General features: G+C 37.9%; 11 protein-coding genes across 11 annotated transcripts; 8 read left to right on the top strand and 3 right to left on the bottom strand. All coding sequences in view use genetic code 12, as the record gives it.

The window, feature by feature from the left end:
• Positions 1-402: 402 nt before the first annotated feature.
• On the top strand, positions 403-3,048 carry RNR1 (ribonucleotide-diphosphate reductase subunit rnr1; the record flags this gene model as incomplete). The annotated part of the gene is made up of 1 exon (XM_001528732.1): positions 403-3,048. The coding sequence occupies one exon, from the start codon at positions 403-405 to the stop codon at positions 3,046-3,048; it is 2,646 nt and encodes an 881-aa protein (XP_001528782.1).
• A 490-nt stretch (positions 3,049-3,538) lies between these two features.
• On the top strand, positions 3,539-5,902 carry PVL30_001272 (uncharacterized protein; the record flags this gene model as incomplete). The annotated part of the gene is made up of 1 exon (XM_001528731.1): positions 3,539-5,902. The coding sequence occupies one exon, from the start codon at positions 3,539-3,541 to the stop codon at positions 5,900-5,902; it is 2,364 nt and encodes a 787-aa protein (XP_001528781.2).
• A 1,295-nt stretch (positions 5,903-7,197) lies between these two features.
• On the top strand, positions 7,198-8,913 carry PVL30_001271 (uncharacterized protein; the record flags this gene model as incomplete). The annotated part of the gene is made up of 1 exon (XM_001528730.2): positions 7,198-8,913. The coding sequence occupies one exon, from the start codon at positions 7,198-7,200 to the stop codon at positions 8,911-8,913; it is 1,716 nt and encodes a 571-aa protein (XP_001528780.2).
• A 183-nt stretch (positions 8,914-9,096) lies between these two features.
• On the bottom strand, positions 9,097-9,735 carry SFM1 (SPOUT methyltransferase; the record flags this gene model as incomplete). Its single annotated transcript, XM_001528729.1, has 1 exon — positions 9,097-9,735. The coding sequence occupies one exon, from the start codon at positions 9,733-9,735 to the stop codon at positions 9,097-9,099; it is 639 nt and encodes a 212-aa protein (XP_001528779.2).
• Positions 9,736-10,887: 1,152 nt separating this feature from the next.
• PVL30_001269 (uncharacterized protein) lies at positions 10,888-11,775 on the top strand (the record flags this gene model as incomplete). The annotated part of the gene is made up of 1 exon (XM_001528728.1): positions 10,888-11,775. One exon carries the CDS (start codon positions 10,888-10,890, stop codon positions 11,773-11,775), a length of 888 nt encoding a protein of 295 aa, XP_001528778.2.
• Positions 11,776-12,271: 496 nt separating this feature from the next.
• Positions 12,272-13,798, top strand: SHE9 (sensitivity to high expression protein she9; the record flags this gene model as incomplete). Its single annotated transcript, XM_001528727.1, has 1 exon — positions 12,272-13,798. The coding sequence occupies one exon, from the start codon at positions 12,272-12,274 to the stop codon at positions 13,796-13,798; it is 1,527 nt and encodes a 508-aa protein (XP_001528777.2).
• Positions 13,799-14,180: 382 nt separating this feature from the next.
• On the top strand, positions 14,181-15,347 carry RPT3 (26S proteasome regulatory subunit 6B; the record flags this gene model as incomplete). Its single annotated transcript, XM_001528726.1, has 1 exon — positions 14,181-15,347. One exon carries the CDS (start codon positions 14,181-14,183, stop codon positions 15,345-15,347), a length of 1,167 nt encoding a protein of 388 aa, XP_001528776.1.
• Positions 15,348-15,450: 103 nt separating this feature from the next.
• Positions 15,451-18,014, bottom strand: SMP3 (alpha 1,2 mannosyltransferase; the record flags this gene model as incomplete). Its single annotated transcript, XM_001528725.2, has 2 exons — positions 15,451-16,826; positions 18,008-18,014. The coding sequence occupies 2 exons, from the start codon at positions 18,012-18,014 to the stop codon at positions 15,451-15,453; spliced, it is 1,383 nt and encodes a 460-aa protein (XP_001528775.2).
• A 451-nt stretch (positions 18,015-18,465) lies between these two features.
• On the top strand, positions 18,466-19,575 carry IDH2 (NAD-dependent isocitrate dehydrogenase; the record flags this gene model as incomplete). Its single annotated transcript, XM_001528724.1, has 1 exon — positions 18,466-19,575. One exon carries the CDS (start codon positions 18,466-18,468, stop codon positions 19,573-19,575), a length of 1,110 nt encoding a protein of 369 aa, XP_001528774.1.
• Positions 19,576-19,927: 352 nt separating this feature from the next.
• On the bottom strand, positions 19,928-20,599 carry ade5 (Bifunctional purine biosynthetic protein ADE5,7; the record flags this gene model as incomplete). Its single annotated transcript, XM_001528723.1, has 1 exon — positions 19,928-20,599. One exon carries the CDS (start codon positions 20,597-20,599, stop codon positions 19,928-19,930), a length of 672 nt encoding a protein of 223 aa, XP_001528773.1.
• A 689-nt stretch (positions 20,600-21,288) lies between these two features.
• Positions 21,289-24,245, top strand: EFT2 (translation elongation factor 2; the record flags this gene model as incomplete). Its single annotated transcript, XM_001528722.2, has 2 exons — positions 21,289-21,292; positions 21,721-24,245. 2 exons carry the CDS (start codon positions 21,289-21,291, stop codon positions 24,243-24,245), a joined length of 2,529 nt encoding a protein of 842 aa, XP_001528772.2.
• Between the last annotated feature and the right edge of the window lie 717 nt (positions 24,246-24,962).

Here is a 24,962-nt window from a genome sequence, read left to right as displayed (position 1 = left end):
AAACGCCAAAAAAAAAAGCATTTTTAGTATTACTAAGAAGCAAAAAGAGAGAGCAAAAAAAAGGGCGTGTATCTGTGAATTTGTGAATCTCTGTGTACGTTTGTATCTAAGTACTTGTGTGCATTTGTGTGGAAAGGTGCGTGTATGAAGGAGACACGCACGCGTCTCGAATTTCAAAATCTCATCTATTTCTATAAAAAAGACGTACTTTTCCTCTTTCTTCCCAAATTAACTATCTAGTCTGCAAAAGGAACTTTCAGCAAACTTTCTTTCTCTTTTTTTTTTTTTTCATTTGATTCTTCTTCTTTTTCCATCTTTTCCTTTATCACCCATCATCCATCACCCATCCTTACAATCAAATATATATATATCTACACATATATCCCATAATCATCTATTAAAATGTACGTTTATAAAAGAGATGGTAGGAAAGAACCTGTTAGGTTCGATAAAATCACTGCTAGAGTGCAAAGATTATGCTACGGTTTAGACCCAACCCACGTTGAACCAGTTGCCATTACCCAAAAAGTTATTGCTGGTGTGTATCAAGGTGTCACCACCATTGAGTTGGACAACTTGGCTGCTGAGACTGCGGCCACCATGACCACAATCCACCCAGATTATGCGGTGTTGGCTGCTAGAATCGCTGTTTCCAATTTGCACAAGCAGACTACAAAACAATATTCAGCAGTGTCAAAGATCCTTTACGAATACATCAACCCAGAAACCAAGTTGCATTCGCCAATGATCTCAAAGGAAACATACGATATTATACAAGAGCACGAAGACGAGTTGAACTCGGCAATTGTATACGATCGTGATTTCAACTACAATTACTTTGGTTTCAAGACTTTGGAAAGATCATATTTGTTGCGTGTTAATGGTAAGGTTGCCGAGAGACCACAGCACTTGATTATGAGAGTTGCTATTGGTATACACGGAAGAGATATTCCAAGGGTGATTGAAACTTATAACTTGATGTCGCAAAGGTACTTTACACATGGTTCTCCATGTTTGTTCAATGCTGGTACGCCAAAGCCACAGATGTCTTCATGTTTCTTGGTTGCTATGAAGGAAGATTCTATTGAAGGTATTTACGATACTTTGAAAACATGTGCTTTGATTTCCAAGAGCGCTGGTGGTATTGGTTTGCACATCCACAATATCCGTTCCACTGGTGCTTATATTGCAGGTACCAACGGTACCTCCAACGGTATCATTCCAATGGTTCGTGTTTTCAACAATACCGCTCGTTATGTTGATCAAGGTGGTAACAAGAGGCCAGGTGCTTTTGCCCTTTACCTTGAACCATGGCACAGTGATATTTTTGAATTCATTGAAATTAGAAAGAACCACGGTAAAGAAGAGATTAGAGCAAGAGACTTGTTCCCAGCATTGTGGATTCCAGATTTGTTTATGAAGAGAGTCGAACAGAATGGTGATTGGACTTTGTTCTCACCAAATGAAGCTCCAGGTTTGGCAGACTGTTATGGTGAAGAGTTTGAGGAGTTGTACAACAAGTATGTTGCTGAAGGACGTGGTAGACAGACCATCAAGGCACAAAAATTGTGGTACTCCATCTTGGAATGTCAAACTGAGACTGGTACCCCATTCATGTTGTACAAGGATGCTTGTAATGCCAAGTCAAACCAAAAGAACTTGGGTATGATCAAGTCGTCGAACTTGTGTTGTGAAATTGTTGAATATTCATCTCCCGAGGAAGTTGCTGTTTGTAACTTGGCCTCTATTGCATTGCCTTCTTTCATTGAGCAAGATGAAAACAAGATTTGGTACAACTTTGAGAAATTGCACGATGTTACCAAGGTTGTTACCCGTAACTTGAACAGAGTCATTGACCGTAACTACTACCCAGTTCCAGAAGCCGAAAAGTCAAACATGAGACACAGACCAATTGCCTTGGGTGTTCAAGGTTTGGCAGATGCATTTATGGTTTTGAGAATTGCTTTTGACTCTCAAGAAGCTAGAGAGTTGAACATTCAAATCTTTGAAACCATTTACCATGCAGCTGTCGAGGCCTCTATTGAATTGGCCCAAGAGGAAGGTGCCTACGAGACATACCAAGGCTCACCAGCATCTCAAGGCTTGTTGCAATTTGATTTGTGGAACAGAAAGCCAACCGAGTTGTGGGACTGGGATGAATTGAAAGCCAAATTGGCCAAGCACGGTTTGAGAAACTCCTTATTGGTTGCACCAATGCCTACTGCCTCTACTTCACAGATTTTGGGTAACAATGAATGTTTTGAACCATACACGTCAAACATCTACTCGAGAAGAGTGTTGGCAGGTGAGTTCCAAATTGTTAACCCATACTTGCTTAGAGACTTGGTTGATTTGGGAATCTGGAACGATGCCATGAAGAGTAGTATCATTTCCAATAATGGTTCCATCCAAGCTTTACCTAATATCCCAGATGAAATCAAAGCATTGTACAAGACAGTCTGGGAAATCAGTCAGAAGCACATCATTGATATGGCCTCCGATAGAGCTGCATTTATTGACCAATCGCAGTCATTAAACATTCACATCAAGGACCCAACAATGGGTAAATTGACCAGTATGCATTTCTACGGATGGAAGAAGGGTTTGAAGACTGGTATGTACTACTTGAGAACCCAAGCTGCCTCTGCCGCTATCCAGTTCACCATTGATAAGAAGATTGCTGAGCAAGCTGGTAACACAGTTGCTGACTTGAGGAAATTGAATAGAAAGACATATTTGAGCAGGGGCAGAAGTGGGAACACTGCAGCCTCGTCATCATCCGCCGATAACTCGTATGTCAAGAGTCCTTCAACAGAGCCAACTTCCTTGGAAAACTCTGTTGCTGATTTGAGAATCACTGAAAAGGAAAAAGAAAAGGAAAAGGAAGTTGAGCCAAAGAAGGAGGAAGAGCAAGAAAAAGATGGAGAAGAGAAGGAAGCCGGTGTTGACAATAGAACAATCGAAGAGATTGAAAATGACATCTATAGTGCAAAAGTCATTGCCTGTGCCATTGATAATCCAGAATCATGTACCATGTGTTCTGGTTAGAAAAGTTTATGGAAGTTGGGTGTTTAAAGAATTTATAAATGTATACTAGATTAATGTTTCAAGTTTTAATGTAAGGAAAAATATTTTCGTTTTTTTTAATTATTATTTTGTTATTACCACCCACGTATTGCTTTATAAATGCTATATCAGAGTTGTATTTATCGTTTTTAAGCTTCAAATGAATACTAATCGGTGCAAAACGTGATAAAGTATTGGTAATTCGTTGTAAATATTTAGGAAAGCGAGTTGTTTTGATTTGTAGTAGTTGCTATTCACAGTACGGGACTCTAAACTGAGTTCTTTCTCAGTTTCTCCTCAGTCTCTCTCCTCTCCCCCTTTTTTTCCCCGTCTTCGGTTGTAAAATCTGATTCCGCCCCTCCCCCCCTTCTCCTGCCCCTTGTCTATATTTAAATCTTCACATAGTAATTATTGTTATGTGTCTAAATTAATCTATCTATTATTTTATATATAGCATTTATTGTAAAAAGTAATGGGGGTTTACAACCAAATGCATCTTGGGCATAGTGGCAAAAGAAACAACAACGACAACGATTTTTCAACACCCACCAACAAGTCCTTAGCATCATCATCATCATCATCATCACCACCATCACTATCGCCATCTAATGCCATTGAACTAACCAATCTTGATACGACAAATACTTCCAGCAATACCCATACCGCTATGTCGACTACGTCGAATTTATTGCATGGAGAGGACTACGAATCCGGATCCGAAGATTACGACCAAAGTTCAGTTTCATTCAATTACCCCAATGAAAGATCCAAAGGCGCCATGGACAAGATCCGTTTGTTTTTCCGTAAGGTATGGGAAGGACCAAGGGAGCCAAGGGATGAATATGCACCACGAATCCAGCTGCTATCTTATTTGGAAGACTTGCCCGTCAAATTTAAAAGTCGAGTGCCACTTACTTATAGAAGATTAATGCTCACGGCGTATTTATTGTTCTGGTTTGGTCTATGCTATGCTATACTTGTTCCATACCTTACTGTCCCCCCGAGCTCCAAATTAAACCCACACACACATATCTATTCCCTTTCGTGTTCTGCGCTGCAAGACTTTTGGATCGGGAAAAATGCCGCTTGTGGAATGAATGGTGAATTGTGTCCCGACGTCACCAAACATTTAGCTAGTCCCGATGATGATATTATTATTCGATGTCCTGCGTTATGTGATCGTGGAAGCTGGACGTATTCGCTCTTGCCAATTGGCGACCAGCGAATCAAACATCGAGGATACTTTATTGGTGGCGGTGATGCATTCAAAAATAAAGAACACAAGACTTTGAAATCTTATGATCAAAACCAATTGACGAACCCATATAGAGCAGATTCGTATCCGTGTGGAGCAGCAGTGCATGCTGGATTGGTTTCGCCATTTTGGGGAGGATGTGCAAGGATATCATACAAGAGTGGAGCACAACCATATTTCAACTCAACAAAAGGCAAGTATGGTGTGGATCCGTCTATTTCATTTGACTCGTTTTTCAAATCTTCGTTTTTTTTCAAAAAATTGGGGATAAGCCGAGGTCAAACCCAAAAGGAGCAGGGTCATGAGCAATATGATACTTTTACTGAGTGCAACGATCCAAGAATGATCATTTTACTCATCAATGTTGTTTTGGGCCTACCGATCATATACTTGGCAAGCGGTGCAGTTGCATATTGGATTTTAACAATTGTTGGGTTCTGGACAATCTGCTTAGCCACAGACCCGCCGCTTAATGTTGATGCTGTGAATCCAGAAGATTTTGCATACTTGATATCAATTGGGTTGGAACGTTTTCTTCCTACTTGTTCAATTTTGTACATATTATGGCACTTTTCAACAAAGCGAACACTCCTGGAACCTAAACTACCAGGTTCGCTAGATTCGAGGCCATTGGGTCCAGAGTTTAGGCTTCAAGAGCCATATTTAGAGTCAACAGATCAGAAAATATCCTATATGAGTCGGGTGTTGCTATTCTATCCTTTGTTCTGGTTGGGTATATTGAACAACGTCACTTTTGATAGATTACCAGTCGATAGACTCACTATCAGTGATTTGAAGGAGCAACCAGGCGCTTTGCTATCCGTCTCCTGTATTATTTTCACAATTGCAACGTGTGCCGTAATTCAAGCATACAAGATCTGGCTTTCCGGTAGGTTTAGGAAATACTTATTTGTCTACTCCATCTTTGTTGTTGGGTTAATTTTTCTCGCACAATTGCCGGGCCTCACTTTGCGTGTGCACCACTATATTCTTGCAATGTTGTTGATACCAGGCTGTGCAACTAGAGGGAGAACTGCATTGATGTTTCAAGGTATCCTATTAGGATTGTTTTTATCTGGAGCGTCAAGATGGGGGTTAGCAGCAATTGCAGAAACTATAGCCTCGCTCAAGAGAGATGATCCACAAGGAAATATCGTGCCTCCATTGTTTACTGGTTACAACAACGAGTCCGGATTATTGAATTGGGTGGACCCCATTAATAATGGAACAGTTAAGAGGACTGCATACCAGAATAAGTTTACTTCTATTTCATTACTAATCAACGATATTGAAGAGTATGTTCTGGATGGCTTGGCCAGTATGGGCACAACGACTAATGACCCCACCATTCCTCCTGTGATTGATATTAAAAGCATTCTTACGAATTCAACATCTTCGATATATAATTGGGTTCAAGATACTTTACAAAATGGCATAAAAGATGAGAATGGTAATATTGCGATTTATCTCCGTGTCGGCAGGAAAATACCCAATACCAAGATCTACAGTGACTATTCTAATGCTGCCGTGTTGAAATGGCCAAGTGGTGAATTGGTTTTGCCGGTGCCTGGTTTGACTTGATTTTTTAGAATTTTTTAGATTTTATATATGTGAATAGAGTAATTATATAATTTCATTAGTTGGTGATTGTATATCGGAATATTTTACTTTTTAAATTTCTTTCGCTCTCTCTATTCCTTTTTCCCTCCCTCGTGTGCTTGCATGCATGGGCATTATTTATGTAAACGTTGGACGTGACACATTTCAACCATGAGTATGTTTACTGACACAAAAACACTTTATATATCTTAAAAGCCGCAGATCTCACCTGAAACCTTCTGAGTTGTTTATGCAACTGCTAGTGTTGCCGCTGTTGCTGTTTCTGCTTCACATGCTATCAAGTTTGCTCAACTATTATGTGTATTTATTAAAAGAAGCACGATGCCATTCCAATTTCAAGCCTCAACTTTCCATTTCTCTAATCTTTTGATTTTTGATTTTTTGATTTTTTTTTTTCCCAGATTGGCTAACTCCAGTGGTATAACTTACAGTAGTCATAAATGCTCTGTATTCAACGAGCTTCACTATGCCTTCCACATTTCTTACATCAAGGAGCAATAAGCGTGCAATTGTATAGTACAGCTACAAATGCATCAGCACCCAAAGCTTCTTCTTCTTCTACTACTTCTTCTGCATCAACACAGACAAAACACCACAATTCTGGCCATTCAGCTGGCCACAGCCATAGCAAACATAACCATAGCAATAATAACCATAAAGATAATGATAACGGTAACCACCATACAATTCCCAAGCCAAATATACGATGGTTTTATGCATCAGATGTGCCCATTTCAAAGCCTGACTGGTTTCATTATAAGCAAACAAAAGAGCCAGAGTCTTTTATTCCCTTCTCGCAGTACGATTCAAGGAATCTTGAACGTGGCTTTATTCGCTCAATAAACAAACCAATTGAAGTCAATGAGGATAAATTATTTGAAGTCGATGTCAACGAGTTCCAGTTGAAGCCTGTGTATTGGGAAGGTCCAGTTTATGAAGTGAGGCGAGGAATATGGTTTAATACTGATGGAATTCCATTGGTGAACGACATTGCCAGAGAGATTGAAGAAGGGTACAAAAAAGTAAAACCATACTTGTTTAACAAAGTTGAAGACGAAAAGGAGAAGAAAAAGAAAAAAGCAAAGGTAAGCAAAGAGAAGATTTCAAAGTTCAATGAAATACAAAAAGAATTGGAAAAGAGTAAAAAAAAATCAAGCGAGGTACTAGTAGAGAAAGGCAAAGCTAATGTGAAAAAAGAAGAAGTGGATGAGAAAGTTGCAAAGGAAGAAGTAAAACAGGGATTGTTACAAAAGAAAATGGACATTGAAAGTCAAAGAGATCTACATCGCTTAAGCAACGGACAAATTGTGCTTTACTTCAACAAAGACCAAGCTGTATTGTTTCCCGCAGATTATGATTCTGATTTTCAAATTGATGTTATCCGGTATTTTGGACCAAACCCTGTATCGTTGCTTGGTGTAGATCATATTCAGCGCGGATACTCGGAAGAATTAAAGCAAACAATATTTGATAAAATTCCAGATAATCCATTACCTGGTATTGCTGATACTTTCCAAAAGGAGTTTGGCTCGCTTTTAGGATCTAGCTTGGACGATAAGAAGGATACCGGACAGCGGGAGCAGGAAATGACTGGTGATGAGAACGACATCGATGATAAACATATGCAACACTATCTCGAAGCCGACTATGATCAGGAAACTTCTCAAACAACATCAGATCGAGAAGTTGATCATTTGATTTTGTGTGTTCATGGTATCGGCCAGATCTTGGGAAGCACATATGAATCAGTTAATTTTACCCATAGTATCAACGTGTTAAGAAAAAGTATGAAAAAAGTGTTTGAAGAAAACAAAGATTATCAAAAGTTGGCTTATGAAAAGGGGCAAGAAGATAAGCTGAATAATAGGATACAAGTGTTGCCCATTTCCTGGAGACACCAGATTGACTTTTCACCTAGAAGGACTGTAGAAGAGAACAAAGACAATCGATTACCGACATTGTCACAAATCAATGTTGACGGCATCAAAGCTTTGCGCAATGTTGTTGGAGATGTCATCTTGGATGTGCTCTTATACTACCAGCCACAATACTTGCACCAAATTTTTAGTGCTGTCACTTCTGAGCTCAATCGCGTATACAAACTTTACAAGGAGAAAAACCCAAACTTTAACGGCAAAGTACATATATTTGGCCATTCTCTTGGTTCATGTATTGCATTTGACATTTTGGCCGAGCAGTCAGCAACGGCTTCCGGTGACACAACCGATATACTGAAGCACCTTGACTTTGAAGTTGATAATTTAATACTTGCAGGATCACCACTTGGCTTGTTTAAACTTTTGGAAGGTAAAAATATTGCAGCAAGATCAATGATGGACTCAAGTTACGACCCATCTAAATCAAAAGAAGTAGCAGCACCCAAATGCCGCAATTTGTACAACTTGTTTCACCCATGCGATCCTGTAGCATACCGCTTAGAGCCCATGGTGTCTCCCAAATTTGGAGATTTCAAAGCCGTGCCAGTAAATTTTGCAGTCAAAGGTTTGGATAGCCAAATCAAGGAACTTGCAAGCATTGGTGATGAAATCTCGGAAAAGATTTTGTCTGCAGCCAGATGGCTCAACCTCACAAAGAAGGATGGCAATACTGCGAAAGAAATTGCTAAAGCGCAATCAATTGAAGAGAAAGCACAAAGGGAAAATGCATTAGGCGATTTGATTACCAGCATTGCCTTGTCAGATTCCGAAGAGGTTGAAAAATCAACTACAGATTCTTCTAGCAAATCCTCGAGTGACCGGAAATTGACGAAAGATGAATTAATACAACTCACATCTTTAAACAACTCTGGAAGAATCGATTATAGTTTACCAATGGGTGTACTAGACTTCTCCCTTGTCTCGGCAGTGAGTGCACATATCTCGTATTTTGAAGATGAAAACACAGCTGGATTTATTTTAAAGCAACTTTTGTCTGAAAACCAACCAGCAAAGAAAACTGTTTCTTTAAAATGATAATAGAAAAAAGTAAAAAAAAGTAAAAAAAAAAAGAAAAACTAAAGAAGTTTATAAATGAATGATACAATTAGTAATAAATAAAGAACTAAATAAACACATGTTTTATTCTTCTGTAAGTTTTATATTTCAATTTTTTTTTTCTTTTGTTTGAATTTCATCATTCCCGTTTATTTCATTTTTTTAGTCACCAATTAACAAGTCGTCGATACTTTGGTCAGCATCATGTTTGATCAACTCCAACATTCCTTCGGGTAAGATCGGCTCACCTTGTTCATTAACAATATATCTAAATGGCATTTCTGTAGACTCATATTTGTTATACTTGATCTCAGGGTAATCCAAAAACTTTATATCTTCAAACTTTTGTCCTCGTTCAATTATCCTCTGTGTTGTGCGCACTGCGGTGTCGGTAGTCATTTGCAATGCACCCAATCGACGACCCGCAAATCCATACTTGGCACGAAGAATACCTGTTCTGTCTATACGTGGGTGTTGGCCCAAAATGCCTCCAAAGACGAAATAGGTGAACTCGGATTTATCCAGAGGCAACAAATCTGTTTCTGCAGCAGGATCAAGAAGACATACTTGGTCTTTGTTAATAGTGCCGTTGTTTTCTGCGCGGATGATGTCTACACATTCCTTTGTTGTCCATTGAAGTCCCAAATCGCGTAGTTGCTGAGGAATATCGGCTTCGGTAGTGTTTGCAGGAAGTGAGGTAAGAATAAGGTTTTCCTTTCCAATATCCCTAATGATTTGCGAATACTCAAGAATGACCCATTCTGAGAACCCTTCTTCCATATGCTCTATGATGTACTTCATTTCCTTCTTGTTTTTTGGTTTTAATTGTCGTTCTTTGACTTTTCTTCAACGAATAGTGCTTCTTCTTGTATGTGTATTATTACCTATGCGCAGTAATTTGATGAAAACAGAAGATGAGATGGAATTTCGCGCAACTTGTTGCATATTTTGAATAAAAGAGAAAGAGGAACAGAAAAGCGCAAATATATACTTCAATGCGAATGCCAGGGCATATAACCCAATAAAGGATAAAATTGGCCTTTTCCTTTCTAGAATTGAGAAGGATATATTGACGTGTGTATGACAACTAAGAGTTTCCTTTATTTGTTTGTTTTTTTTCTTTTTGTTTGTAAATCATACGTAGTTGTTAATAATAATTGCTTTTGCTCAGAGGGCAGATTACAAAATTTATTTGAAGCTACTTGGCACAAAAATCATGATACCTGCGAAAAACGAGTACTAGCAAGTATAAGAATCAACAAAAAACTTTTTTTATCAGTATAAAGTAAGAAACAGATTAGTTTGAAAATAACCTTGATTTTTTATTGGCTTCACTTCTCCTTATTCTTGTCCTTACAAAATCCTGATTCCTATCGCCATGTTAAACGAATTCGAAATAAAAGTAAATGGAAATTTGAAAATGATTGGTAATGTTAGAACTGAAATTTTGGGCACGTGACAATGTTAGGCGGCAAATTTATCAGCGTAACTGAAATTTGCGGAAAACCCAAAAATGAAAAGCACTACCAGCACTACTCCCTCTCTTCTATCTTGAACCCCCCACCTTCCCTCCCCTTAAATATTATATTAGGGGGGAGGGCGTGTGCTTTTCCAGACCAAACATTACGTACATTGTTTCCTCTCCACCTTTACAATGGGCAGATAATAAATTTCACTGAATGGCCGTATTGTTTACTCTGCTTTGAAGCAAAAATATTAGACTGAAACTAATACAAAGACTAAAACTAAAAAATCTACCAATTCCTCTACAATCCATTCCATACTTTTATATAACATTTCAATCTTTTCTTTTCTATTCTTTTTTTGTTTGCTCTGTTTTTTTTTTCTTTTGCTTCTTTTTCTTCTTTATTTTTTTTTGGGTGATTGTCGAAAGTTATACATACACTAAGTGAACCTTCACCTTATCTCGATATTAGCCACAAGTAAAAGAAAATGGTCGATTATAAACATTGGATAGGTCAAGTTTCTGACGATACCAGAATTTCCAAATTGTCAATTCCAGGCACACACAATTCCGCTGCATGTCACACGGCGTTACCATCAGTGCAATGTCAAGGCGCTAGTGTCACTGAGCAATTAGAGCACGGTGTCAGATTTCTCGATATTAGAGTTGGAAGATTATTTGTTGGTGACAATAAAGACGATTTACAAGTAATCCACGGTAAATTTCCTGTCAAGATCCCCTTCCCCTTGAAATTGACTGATACTTTGAAAGAGGTTTATGACTTTTTGGAGCACAATAAAAGCGAGACCGTTATCGTTTCCATCAAGCAAGAAGGTTCTGACGATTGGGATAATAAGAATGACGAATTTGGAAAATTGATTTGGAACAACTATGTTCTGAAAAACAAGGACAGGTGGTACTTGAAAACGGATATTCCCAGAGTAGGAGACGCTCGTGGTAAAGCCATCTTGTTTAGAAGATTTGGTGTTCAAGATGAAAACTTGAAAAACCAATTTGGGTTTAGTGCAAACTTTTGGACTTACAACACTACTGATGATGATCGTGGCACTTTTGTTGTTCAGGATTATTGTGAAGTTCAAACTGCTCAAGATTTACCAAAAAAGATTCAATATGTCAAGGACTTGGCCAAGAAAGCTCAGGAGTACACTCAGAGCCACGATGACAAGCTTTTTGTTAATTTCACTTCTGGATCAAACTTTTTTGACAGGGAATGTTGGCCAGAACCAGTTGCCAAGGCTATGGTTGAAGGGAACATTCAAGATACGTTCCACAAGGGAGTTGGTGTCATTGTTTTGGATTATGCTGAGGTGAACGACTGGAAATTGGTCAAGGACTTGGTCAATTCCAACTTTTGAATATCAACACTCTCACACTCTTACACACACTCTCTCACACTTACCCAAAAAAAGAAACATAGGGACAACAACAACAAAAATATGAATAGAGTATATGAAACAAAATTGTAGATTTTTATACCATCAATCTGTAAAATACTAGTTTATAGTCTTGATTTTGATGTTAGCAGTTAAACATTGAATGTAAATTGAACTTGGGGTTCTTTTCTTTCTGGTTTCTCTCTTTTTGTTTGGTTTTCATTTTCTTCTTGAACCCCTTCTGTATTTGATTTGTTTACTTTTCCTCTATATTTTATTTTATTTTTATTTTTTTGTGGCTCAAGAAAAAAGGAAAATCCGAAAAGTTGTATCTCAAAGTCCCGATCGGTGCAGTCCAATTGATACTCAAGATTTCGTGTGTCTATTATTACTGCGTTGCCTTTTTTTTCTTTTCTTTTGCTTCAACAAACTTTACAAACAAGTTGTTTAAATTGAGAATCCAACAAAATAGAGTAAAATGTTACTACCTGTGCTACGAGCGTCGTCGAGAATTGTTATGAGACATTCGGTTGTCTTCAATTGTATACGACTACAATCCAATAAACCCGAAAGGTCACAACAAATTAATGAATTGAAATTGCGGGAAATTATTGAGGGAACCAATTTTGGGACCGAGGCTACAAAGAAACGTAAGCTCGAGGAAGAGCGCAAGAAATTGGAGAAGGAGCGTGAAGCAGAAAGACAACGAGAGGAAAAGAAAGAAAGGGAGGCCAAACTTGAAGAGGCAAACAAGCAAAACGAAGCAGATTTCTCTTCGACAAAAACGGGGAAACTCAAAGGCGAAGATAGTGAGGTTGATCATAAGAAGGATGAGGGCCTTCGTATTGAGAATAAAATAATTGCAACTACCGATAGCTCTGTTGATGCCACTGATATTCCAAACATTGCTGAAGAAGTGAATGAAACCATACAGAAGGAAATTGGTGGTTTACCCTCGGAGAAACAAAAAAAACAGAGTGCATTGACCAAAAAGATTACTCAATATTTGGACTCTGCGCATGATACAATTCTCACAGTAACCAGAGCACTCAATGATGTCACTGGGTACTCTGCAATTGAGCGTTTGAAAAAATCAATTGAAGAACAGGAAGAAGACTTGAAGAATGCCAAGAAATATGTGAAGGAATGCAAGCTCACTTATGGCGATGCCATCCAAAAACGTTCACATTCTCAAAGAGAGGTTAATGAGCTTTTAACTAGGAAACATAATTGGTCGCCAGAAGATCTCGAACGGTTTACCGAGTTATACAGAAATGATCACGAAAACGATGTTTGGGAAAAAGAATGCGAAAAGAAATTGGAAGAAGCCGAGCTGAAAGTCGATGCAGTGCAGCTCAAATTGACACAACTGATTTTGACACGGTACCATGAAGAACAAATTTGGTCCGACAAGATCAGAAGGTCATCAACTTGGGGGACATGGGTTTTGATGGGACTAAATGTGTTGTTATTTGTATTTGCCACATTCCTAGTCGAGCCATGGAAGCGAAAGAAATTGGTTTTAGGGTTTGAAGATAAAGTCAAAACTGTACTTGTTGGAATAGCACAAGAGAATGATGCTGTGTTGAATCCGATTATTGAAAAGCTCGACCAAGAACAAAAAGATGGAAGTACGGGTCACAACTTGGAAAAATCAGGGTACTTGACGCTGGAAGATGAAGGTGGTCAAACAACAAGTTTACCCGCTTCATTAGATTCTACATCATCACAACCACCGTCAGCACCGGTATTATCAAAAGAACAGCAGGGTTCACGAATATTACGCGCTAAAGCGTCTATAAAGTTTTTTATATTACAAGCTCAATATGCAATTGTTAGCAGTTGGCATCGAGTGCGTGTCACGTGCGTCAAGAGTTATACAGCATTAACCACTCCCAGCATCGAATTTTTGAAGCTAGATAAGGTTGAGTTTGGACTCTACACATTCATCATTAGTATATTGTCATGTGGTCTTGGAAGCTTGGCCACCATCTACTGTAGGTAAATTGAGTAACATATATGTATGTGTATATGTATAGAAAGATAGATAAAAATATTTTGCATTACTTATTAAAAGTAAGACAAGTAATTGTTTTAATGTCAATTTGATTGTGTCGTTTTTTTCTCCCTCGTACACACACGACACAATTGTTGAAACACTGCAACTATTCACGCACTCACTCACGCACTCACTCACGCACTCACTCACTAACCCAGTTTTGCCATTACCATCAACATCAACACCGTAACTTAATATATCGAGAATATTCTTGTACATTTACTCTGTTATAGTACAACACACAAGCAAAAAGAAAACAAACCAACAACCAAACACCTTAAATAATTCTTTCTTTTATTTTCTGAAAGTTTTTGTCTTTTTTTAAACAATGGAGGGAGGCACAGATGTTTACTTACACCACAAAAGTCTTCTCAAGGAACTTAATCTTTTGAAGATCCAGGAAGAGTATATCAAAGATGAGCAACGCCACCTTAAGCGCGAGTTGATCCGTGCACAAGAAGAGGTCAAACGAATCAAGTCCGTGCCGTTGGTGATTGGTCAATTCTTGGAACCTATAGATGAGAGCACTGGTATTGTTTCTTCAACAACGGGATCTAATTATGTTGTGCGTATATTATCTACATTGGACCGTGAATTGCTTAAACAATCTTCGTCGGTGGCATTGCACCGTCACTCCAATGCTCTAGTTGATATTCTTCCACCAGAGGCAGATTCATCGATTTCGATTGTGGGTGATAATGAGAAACCTGATGTGACATATGCAGATATTGGTGGGCTAGACATGCAGAAGCAAGAGATTATTGAGTCTGTTGAGTTGCCATTGGAGCAATCTCATTTATATAGTCAAATTGGAATTGATCCACCAAGAGGTGTCTTGTTGTATGGTCCACCGGGTACTGGTAAAACGATGTTGGTGAAGGCAGTGGCGAATGCAACCAAGGCATCATTCATAAGGATCAATGGTTCAGAGTTTGTACAGAAATATCTTGGTGAAGGTCCAAGGATGGTGAGAGATGTGTTTAGGTTGGCAAGGGAGAATTCGCCAGCAATTATATTTATTGATGAAATTGATGCTATTGCCACGAAGAGATTTGACGCTCAAACTGGTGCTGATCGTGAAGTGCAGAGAATCTTGTTGGAATTGTTGAATCAGATGGATGGGTTTGACCAGACGTCGAATGTCAAAGTGATTATGGCTACAAATAGAGCTGACACTTTGGACCCTGCATTATTGAGACCAGGTAGATTGGACAGAAAGATTGAATTCCCAAACTTAAAGGATAGAAGAGAACGGAGGTTGATTTTTACAACCATTGCATCCAAGATGTCGCTTGCACCTGAAGTCGACTTGGACTCGTTGATTATAAGAAACGATCCATTGTCTGGTGCAGTGATTGCCGCTATAATGCAAGAAGCCGGATTGCGAGCTGTGAGGAAGAACAGATATATGATTCTACAAAATGATTTGGAGGAAGCATACAGTTCACAAGTCAAGACAGGAACTGAACACGATAAATTTGAATTCTATAAATAGTGTGCGTGTGTGTTTTTTTTTACTTTTCCTTACTTTACTTGTCTTACTCAACTTGTCTTACTTTACTTTTCCTTATTTTTAATCTCTTTTTTTTTTCTATTTTCTAAATCAATTGATAGATCCCTAATCCTACTTGCAAATTAGACCAGTCAATATGGTCAAGATCAATGTGGTGTTTGTAACTCCAAATATTTTCAAATTGTGCGGAGGTATTGAAAAAATGCTGATTGAATGATGCCTCAGGGGTAATGAGATATACAGGTTTTTCGAGATGTTGAATAGTTTGCATGATAACTGTCAGATTTGCACCCATAGCATCTATTATTGTATAATTTGTTTTGTAATCAATTTTCTTGTCTTTAAGCAATATTGTATGAGTCGAATTAGAGCCAAGTATCCATGAGGGAGGAGAATAGGTGTGCCACCAAACCTGTGTTCCGTGCAATTCCAGTTGTCTCATGTAATCCAAGGCAGGGACAACACCGCCTTGGTGGTACACGCCCATTAATATGCACATTGCAACATTGAACAAGTACCACAAGTAAAGAGTCCATGACCCAATCCATTTCTGGTTCAAGTCGAAGCAGCAACATAATAGTGGAACAAGTGGGATAAGAAATCTCGCTTCCTGGTGCGGTACAACGGATAAGAAAATTAATCCGCTAATAATGGTCAAAAATTGGGTAGTCCGTGAGTATTGTTTCGACACCAAGAACAATAATCCTGCTGGTCCTAGTAACTGGGGTAAATTCACCAATACATGTGTGTAAAATGGGTGGATGCCATGCTTGGACAAATTTGAAATTTGTGCATTATACAACAAGTTGTTTATAGGTGCAACAACAAAAGTGTCAGACTTGTAAAGGATGGTGTCTGTTACAACAAGTAGTATTGTCAGTAGCCCTACACCTAGTAAAAACCATATGATCAGTTTATAGTAATTTTGAAAATATTTGAGTAAATACCAACTTGGCAAGATCAAGAATGCCGGGAAAGTTACTCTGTTGAACACACCAATTGATATCAAGATACCAAAACTAAATAAAGTTTTACTCTTTTTGACATTAATCTTGGATTCTTCGATATATCTCAAATCATCAATGATATAAACGGCAAGTAAGAGCAATATTGTTTCTACACTGTTTGAAAACAAATGGTTTTGGTACACAAAAGTAATGTATGATGTCAGTGTAAAGTAAATGGCCTTGATACGTTCATGTTTTGACGGAAGCATCCAATAGAGACACAAATCAGTTACGACCCAACTAATGATGCACATTTGTAACCTGAGCAAGTACCATATCTGAAGTGGGGTTAAACTAAGTCCCAATAGTTTGATCAAGTATAGCAGAGGTCCATATACTAGGTACAATGGAGCCAAACTCCGTGCTGGCGATGTAGGGTCAAACTCCCATGGTATGTTTGTTTCGTAGCCCAAGATCCGTGCGCTTAAAACTTCAAGTGATTGGAAATGTTCATCTGGATGAATATAAGAATTTGAAAGTGCCAAAACAATGCGTAGCGGTATAGTTAGCAAATAAACATTTCTCCAATTGAGTATTCTAATCATTATCTCACTTGACAAAAGCCGGGGTGTCAGGCAGAAAGAAGTGAGTTTAAAAATACTTGGAATACATATGAAAATTAATAGTTGTATAGTGTATTGTATATGATAATTAAAATACAATGCAACATATGGTATGTCATTTTTTCTTTTTTTCTTTACTTTTTTTTTTTTTTTTTGGAAAATCAGTGTCGAAATTTCCGTGTCACTAGCTATTTTTTTTAAAGTCACGAGTATATCACGTGGACAATATAGCATCTCTTTTTTTTACCATTTGAAAAAACAGAAATGGAAGAAAGTACTCGATGAAAAACAAGACTGGGTTTTAAAATGAGATTTGACTCTGTAGTCAGATTGCAAAGTGTAAAAAAATGTGAAATACAGAAAAAGAACCTCAGAAAATTGTGGTTTTCCTTACAGAGTTGTACTAGCTGTAATAAATAAGTTTAAAAAGAAAAACAAAACAACAACATAGGGAGCAAGGCTATCTAGAGGTCAACTTATTCAATTGAAAAATATACTGCAAAAGAAATCTTTGTTTATTCTATGACATAGACACTGTCAAATGTCATGTTGGATCGGTTTAGTTTCCTCTCGGACTTTTTTTTTGTTTGACTATCAAACCTAACACAAAGTATGTGTTTGACCTATTCTTCTGTATAGTGTATTGATTTATGTTACTATTAATATTAAAATTTTGTTTTTTGTTTCTTTCATTGCAAAGAAGAACATTATTCAAAATAAAAAAATAAAAAAAATAAAGGAAAAAAAAAAGAACAAAAGATCAGGATCCGAGTTTCGTAGAAAGGTGGGAGGAGGTGCAGCAGGATGCAGCTATTTGATTGGTTGGTGTCGGCTGTCTCTCTTGAATTGTCGGTAGAAGCAGAGGAGGAAAAAAGAAAAAAAAAATAAACAAGTTAAAAAAAATTAAACTAAGAAATAAATTTAACTCCGAAATTAAATTGGAGTTTTATTAGTATTTTCCCCTTCCCCTTTATCATGTTTGAAAGTGATGTATTCATGACTCTGATATAGGGATACACTATAAGAAATCAAAAAAAGATTGTTCAGTAAGACCTCACAATTCAGCAATCACTAGACATTGTAGCTTGTTGTAGATATATTGTAATAAAGAAGCTACACTACATCGGTTGTTAAGGTTTGTACTTTTGAAAATGGTCTACTTTTCTACTTCTTAAACTGTCTGTCTGACTTTTAAAACGGGTAGCTAACCGGAAACACACACACACACACACACACACACTACAAGTAAATATGTAATAGCTTGGAGCGAGAAGGAAAAAAAAATATCAAGTAACAAAAACAGAAGAAAAAAAAAATAAAAAAAAAAAAAGAAAAGAAAGAAAAAATTATAATAAAAATTTCTTTGAAATCTTTGAAAGGTATCTCTCTCCCTCTCTGACATTGTTACGTTCTCATCCACGAAATCCTACTCATCTTCTTTACCACCACAAACCACCACCACCCACTACCACCTTTATCAACAACAGCAACAAACACTAGTTCACAACTAATCAAATTACACTCAGCATAATGTTCAGACAAGTTTCTAGATCATCAGTTAAGCTTACCACTTCTGTCCCATTCTTGGCCAGATCCTACATTGCCGGTCAATTTACCGGTCAAAAAGGTCCAAACGGTAAATACACAGTCACATTGATTGAAGGTGACGGTATTGGTCCAGAAATCTCACAGGCCGTTAAGGACATCTATGCTGCTGCTAATGTTCCAATTGATTGGGAACCAGTTGACGTTACTCCATTGTTGATTGACGGAAAGACCACCTTGCCACAACCAGCTGTTGACTCTGTCAACAAGAACTTGGTTGCTTTGAAAGGTCCATTGGCTACACCAGTCGGTAAGGGTCACACCTCAATGAACTTGACATTGAGAAGAACCTTTAACCTTTTCGCCAACGTTAGACCATGTCAATCAATTGTTGGTTACAAGACCCCATACGACAATGTCGACACCGTTTTGATCAGAGAAAACACCGAAGGTGAATACTCTGGTATCGAGCACACCATTGTTCCAGGTGTTGTTCAATCCATCAAGTTGATCACCAAGCCAGCTTCTGAAAAGGTTATCAGATACGCTTTCGAGTATGCCAAGTCTATTGGTAAGCCACACGTTCTTGTTGTTCACAAGGCCTCCATTATGAAATTGTCCGATGGTCTTTTTGTCAACACCGCTAAGGAAGTTGCTCAAGAATACCCAGACGTCAAATTGGACTTTGAATTGTTGGACAACACTTCATTGAAGTTGACTTCCGACCCATCTCAATACAAGGACATTGTTATGGTTATGCCTAACTTGTACGGTGATATCATGTCAGATTTGTCCTCAGGTTTGATTGGTGGTTTGGGTTTGACCCCATCCGGTAACATGGGTAACAAGGTTTCCATCTTCGAGGCCGTCCACGGTTCAGCTCCAGATATCGCTGGTCAAGGTAAAGCCAACCCAACTGCCTTGTTGTTGTCATCATGTATGATGTTGAGACACATGTCTTTGAATGAAGATGCTGACAGAATCCAAAACGCTGTGTTGAAGACCATTGCTTCAGGCCCAGAAAACAGAACTGGTGACTTGAAAGGTACTGCTTCTACTTCACACTTTACTAACGAAGTCATTAAGAACTTATAGATTTTTTAACTTTTTAAAAGAAAAAATGGATATATCGACTGTCTCGCATTAATAAATATACATACTTTTGATACAATTGAGTGAGAGTGATGAAACGTTTAAAGTTTGTTATTCACTATAGAATTTTTCATTTATCTCTGTTTTTCAGCTTTTTCTGTTCTTCAACTTTTTCAACTTTTACAGCTTTATTTTGATTTATTTTGATTTTTCAACTTTTCTTTGTTTTCTTTTCTCTTGCTTTTTTTTTTCTACTTTTTTGTAGGGTTTTTGACTACGCTAGCGATATATTACATATTTTGATACTAAACAAAAATCTTGAGTATTAATGAGGTTTTGAAGCTGTTCAATATATTTATTTCAACTGGTTGAGTACAATATTAGTTCCTTCGACAATAGCAACATGCTCTACTTCATGCACCCTTTTCTCATACTGTTCCAAAGGCTCACCTTTGATCAAATCTATTTCCTTTACCAAAATAGGCTCTCCGCGGTCGACTTCGGCAATAACTTTATGGATCATAACTCCACCTTTGGTAATCTCGCCATCCTGACCGGCTTTCCAACATCGGTCAATGGCGTGAGTTCCATCAAAGGCACCAGGCAATGCCGGATGTAAGTTGATAATGGTGATACCTGCTTTTTCGAGAGGCTGCAAAATTGTTGGTGAAAGAATCAACATCCATCCTGCACATACAATCAAATCGGGTTTGATATAGCCTTCTTTTGGATCGGTTTCACCTTCAATTGATCCATAAATGAGCAAATTGGCCAAGTCCAAGTTGAATTGTTCTCGCCTTTGTTGTCTTTCTTTGGTCTGCTCCTTGGGAATTCCTTTATAATATGTCTTGAGTAAATGTGTCGTTGTTGGAATAGAGTTTTGTTGTGCACGAATCAAACCATATGCTGTCTCTGAGGAAGAGATCACATGAGTTATATCATGATTGAGTTTACCCTGTTTCTGAGCATCTAGCAACGCTTGTAAATTGGTCCCTGAACCAGAAATAAGTACTGTAATTCTAGCCATCAATCCACAACTGTATATTTCTTGCAAAAAAATATGTATAATTATATAAATATATATATATTTAGAGAAAAAAAACTAGCCTACTAGTTACTTATCAACTGTATCAAATTATGTTGCAAATAAATTTTCCAACTTATCAATGTCGTGCTTGTGCTCTATTTTTCTTTCACGACACTTGTATCTCTTGAAATAATGACAACCAAATTCATCTATACGGTCGTGTATAATGTATCATGTCACTTGTTGGTTGTTGTGTTGTTCGCACTACCATATGATGCCCACCACTATTTTCCTCTCCCTTTACCCCCCCTCTCTCTCTCTCTTGCCTTTCCTTTAATTTTTTGTTTTATTTTTTGGGTGTTGACGCCTCTCCACTCATCCCCCCTCTTCTCTCTCTCTCTCTACGAATCTCTTTGCTTTACTATGTTGGTTATCTCTTTTTTTTTTTTTTTTTTTTTTGCCTCAGTACTAATCACTCATTCCCTTTCTCTCTCTCTTTCTCGCCCTCTCTCTTTCTTTGTCTGTCTCCTAAACTGAGTGCGAGAGCAAAAAAAAAAAGAAAAATCCAAAAGGCTTGCAATATCTCAACCTCATTAGTAAAAAAAAAATTTTTTCAGACTTTTCTCCTCCTCTCCTTTCTTGGTTTTCCATTGGATTTAACAGATTCATACAACAACAACAACAACAAGATGGGTATGTTCAAATACTTCAATCATTGTTAGACTATGGCAGAGATAGATACTTAAAAGGAAAAAGAGAATTACATATTAAGGAGCAAAGGAAGAACAAAAGATTGATTAATATTAATTTACGTTTTCTTTTTTCTTTTTCCTTTTTCATTCTTTTCTTCCAAATTGCATCTTGATATCCTTTGGTTTTGTTTCTAATGCATTGAAATTGAGTACTGCTAATCCTTCTTGCCTTTTTCCTTCTTTTTTTTTTCATTCATTAATTTAATATAGTTTTGCATTTCCATCATTTTTCATATTTGAATGGAACTTGAATAAGAAGAATGAATTTGGCCACGTTTTTTACCTATTTTTTTTTGCCTGTTTGACGATGTAGAATTACGGATTTGAATGAACCTAATATACTAACAAACTTTTTTCTTTTTTTTTTAGTTGCTTTCACTATTGAACAAATCCGTGACTTGATGGACAAGGTCGCCAATGTGCGTAACATGTCCGTCATTGCTCACGTCGATCACGGTAAATCCACCTTGACTGATTCCCTTGTCCAAAAGGCTGGTATTATTTCCGCTGGTAAGGCTGGTGAAGCCAGATTTATGGATACCAGAAAGGATGAACAAGAAAGAGGTATTACCATTAAATCCACTGCTATCTCATTGTACGCTTCAATGTCTGACGAAGATGTCAAGGACATCAAGCAAAAGACCGACGGTAACTCATTCTTGATTAACTTGATTGATTCACCAGGTCACGTTGATTTCTCATCAGAAGTCACTGCTGCTTTGAGAGTCACTGATGGTGCTTTGGTTGTCGTTGACACTGTTGAAGGTGTCTGTGTCCAAACCGAAACTGTGTTGAGACAAGCTTTGGGTGAAAGAATTAAGCCAGTTGTCATCATTAACAAGGTTGACAGAGCTTTGTTGGAATTGCAAGTCACCAAGGAAGATTTGTACCAATCTTTCTCCAGAACTGTTGAGTCCGTCAACGTCATCATCTCTACTTATGTTGACCCAGTCTTGGGTGACTGTCAAGTCTTCCCAGACAGAGGTACCGTTGCTTTTGGTTCCGGTTTGCACGGTTGGGCCTTCACTGTCAGACAATTTGCCACCAAGTACTCCAAGAAGTTTGGTGTTGACAGATCAAAGATGATGGAGAGATTGTGGGGTGACTCTTACTTCAACCCAAAGACCAAGAAATGGACCAACAAGGACAAGGATGCTGATGGAAAGCCATTGGAGAGAGCTTTCAACATGTTCGTCTTGGACCCAATCTTTAGATTATTCGCTGCCATCATGAACTTCAAGAAGGATGAAATCCCAACTTTGTTGGAGAAATTGGAAATCTCCTTGAAGGCTGATGAAAAAGAATTGGAAGGTAAGGCTTTGTTGAAGGTTGTTATGAGAAAATTCTTGCCAGCTGCTGATGCTTTGTTGGAAATGATTGTCTTGCACTTGCCATCCCCAGTCACTGCTCAAAAATACAGAGCTGAGACTTTGTACGAAGGTCCATCAGACGATCAATTCTGTAACGCTATCAGAAACTGTGACCCAACCGCTGACTTGATGTTGTACGTCTCCAAGATGGTTCCTACATCTGATAAGGGTAGATTCTACGCTTTCGGAAGAGTCTTTGCCGGTACCGTTAAGTCCGGTCAAAAGGTTAGAATCCAAGGTCCAAACTACCAAGTTGGTAAGAAGGATGACTTGTTCTTGAAATCTATCCAAAGAACTGTTTTGATGATGGGTGGTAAAGTTGAACAAATTGACGACTGTCCAGCTGGTAACATTGTTGGTTTGGTTGGTATTGATCAATTCTTGTTGAAATCAGGTACCTTGACCACTAACGAAGCTGCTCACAACATGAAGGTTATGAAATTCTCAGTCTCCCCAGTTGTGCAAGTTGCTGTTGAAGTTAAGAATGCTAACGATTTGCCAAAATTGGTTGAAGGTTTGAAGAGATTGTCCAAATCCGACCCATGTGTCTTGACCTCTATGTCCGAGTCTGGTGAGCACATTGTTGCTGCTACCGGTGAATTGCACTTGGAAATTTGTTTGCAAGATTTGGAGAATGACCACGCTGGTATTCCAATCAAGGTTTCTCCACCAGTTGTTGCTTACAGAGAAACTGTTGAGGGTGAATCATCAATGGTTGCTTTGTCCAAGTCACCAAACAAGCATAACAGAATTTACGTTAAGGCTCAACCAATTGACGAGGAAGTCTCCTTGGACATTGAAAACGGTATCATCAACCCAAGAGATGATTTCAAGGCTAGAGCCAGAATCTTGGCTGACAAGCACGGTTGGGATGTCACTGACGCCAGAAAGATTTGGTGTTTCGGTCCAGATGGTAACGGTCCTAACTTGGTTGTTGACCAAACTAAGGCTGTTCAATACTTGAACGAAATCAAGGATTCAGTTGTTGCTGCTTTCCAATGGGCTACCAAGGAAGGTCCAATCTTTGGTGAAAATGTTAGATCCGTTAGAATCAACATTTTGGATGTTACTTTGCACGCTGATGCTATCCACAGAGGTGGTGGTCAAATCATCCCAACCATGAGAAGAGCTACCTACGCTTCTATGTTGTTGGCTGAGCCAGCTATCCAAGAACCAATCTTCTTGGTTGAAATCCAATGTCCAGAAAACGCCATTGGTGGTATCTACTCAGTCTTGAACAAGAAGAGAGGTCAAGTTATCTCTGAAGAGCAAAGACCAGGTACTCCATTGTTCACCGTTAAGGCTTACTTGCCAGTCAATGAATCATTTGGTTTCACTGGTGAATTGAGACAAGCTACTGGTGGTCAAGCTTTCCCACAATTGATCTTTGACCACTGGTCAGTCTTGAACGGTGACGTTAAGGACCCATCAACCAAGCCAGGTTTGGTTGTTAAGGAGAAGAGAGAAAGACAAGGTTTGAAACCTGAAGTTCCAGGTTACGAAGAATACTATGACAAATTGTAGATGTGCCTAGTAATAGGTCGCTAGCAATTGGTATATAGCTATATACTTGGTCTTGTTATATTTTTTTTCATTATTATTATCAAATAAAGTATCTTATCTAAAAAAAATTTATTTAAAAAAAAAAAGAGAGAGAGAGAGAGAGAGAGACAGAAAGAGTAGTAATGTGTAGTTTTTTGTTTCTGTAGATTGGAGAGGAAATTTGGTGGTAACTGTTAGAGTAGATGAATACGCTATATCTGCACGTGACTAAGATTAATATATTGAATATTTTGGTCACGTGATTATTTTGTTCACCATTTATTTGATAAAATGGTAAAACAAGCATTTGAAAGGCACTTTTATTTTTATATAGATGTTGACACACTCTTCACGGTTGTAAAATTATTCACTTTCTAAGTTTGTTAGATAGAGGTGGAACATGTTGTCCATTGGAAGAAATAGTTAATAAAAAAAGAAAGAAAAAAAGGATCAATAGGAATTTTTTCAAGTTGAAACATTTTTAGAATAATTTGTAACAAATATATATCAACAATGATTTCTAAATTAAAATTTAGTTTATTTTAGACATTAACCATTTGCTTTAAAATCGCAAAAGAAAACCTTGTATCAAACTCTTCAAACTATATTGATTACTGAGAACATGAAAAAAATAAATAAAAATAATCGATATAAACTACTTCTTTTTAAACCTTCTTTAAAGTTTTTTCCTTAAAAAGA

The sequence above is a fragment of the Lodderomyces elongisporus genome, chromosome 1, assembly GCF_030384665.1.
Source record: "Lodderomyces elongisporus chromosome 1, complete sequence".
Taxonomy (NCBI): Eukaryota; Fungi; Ascomycota; class Pichiomycetes; order Serinales; family Debaryomycetaceae; genus Lodderomyces; species Lodderomyces elongisporus.
The sequence above is the reverse complement of the archived record's forward strand: the minus strand, read 5'-3'. Positions and strand labels throughout refer to the sequence as shown.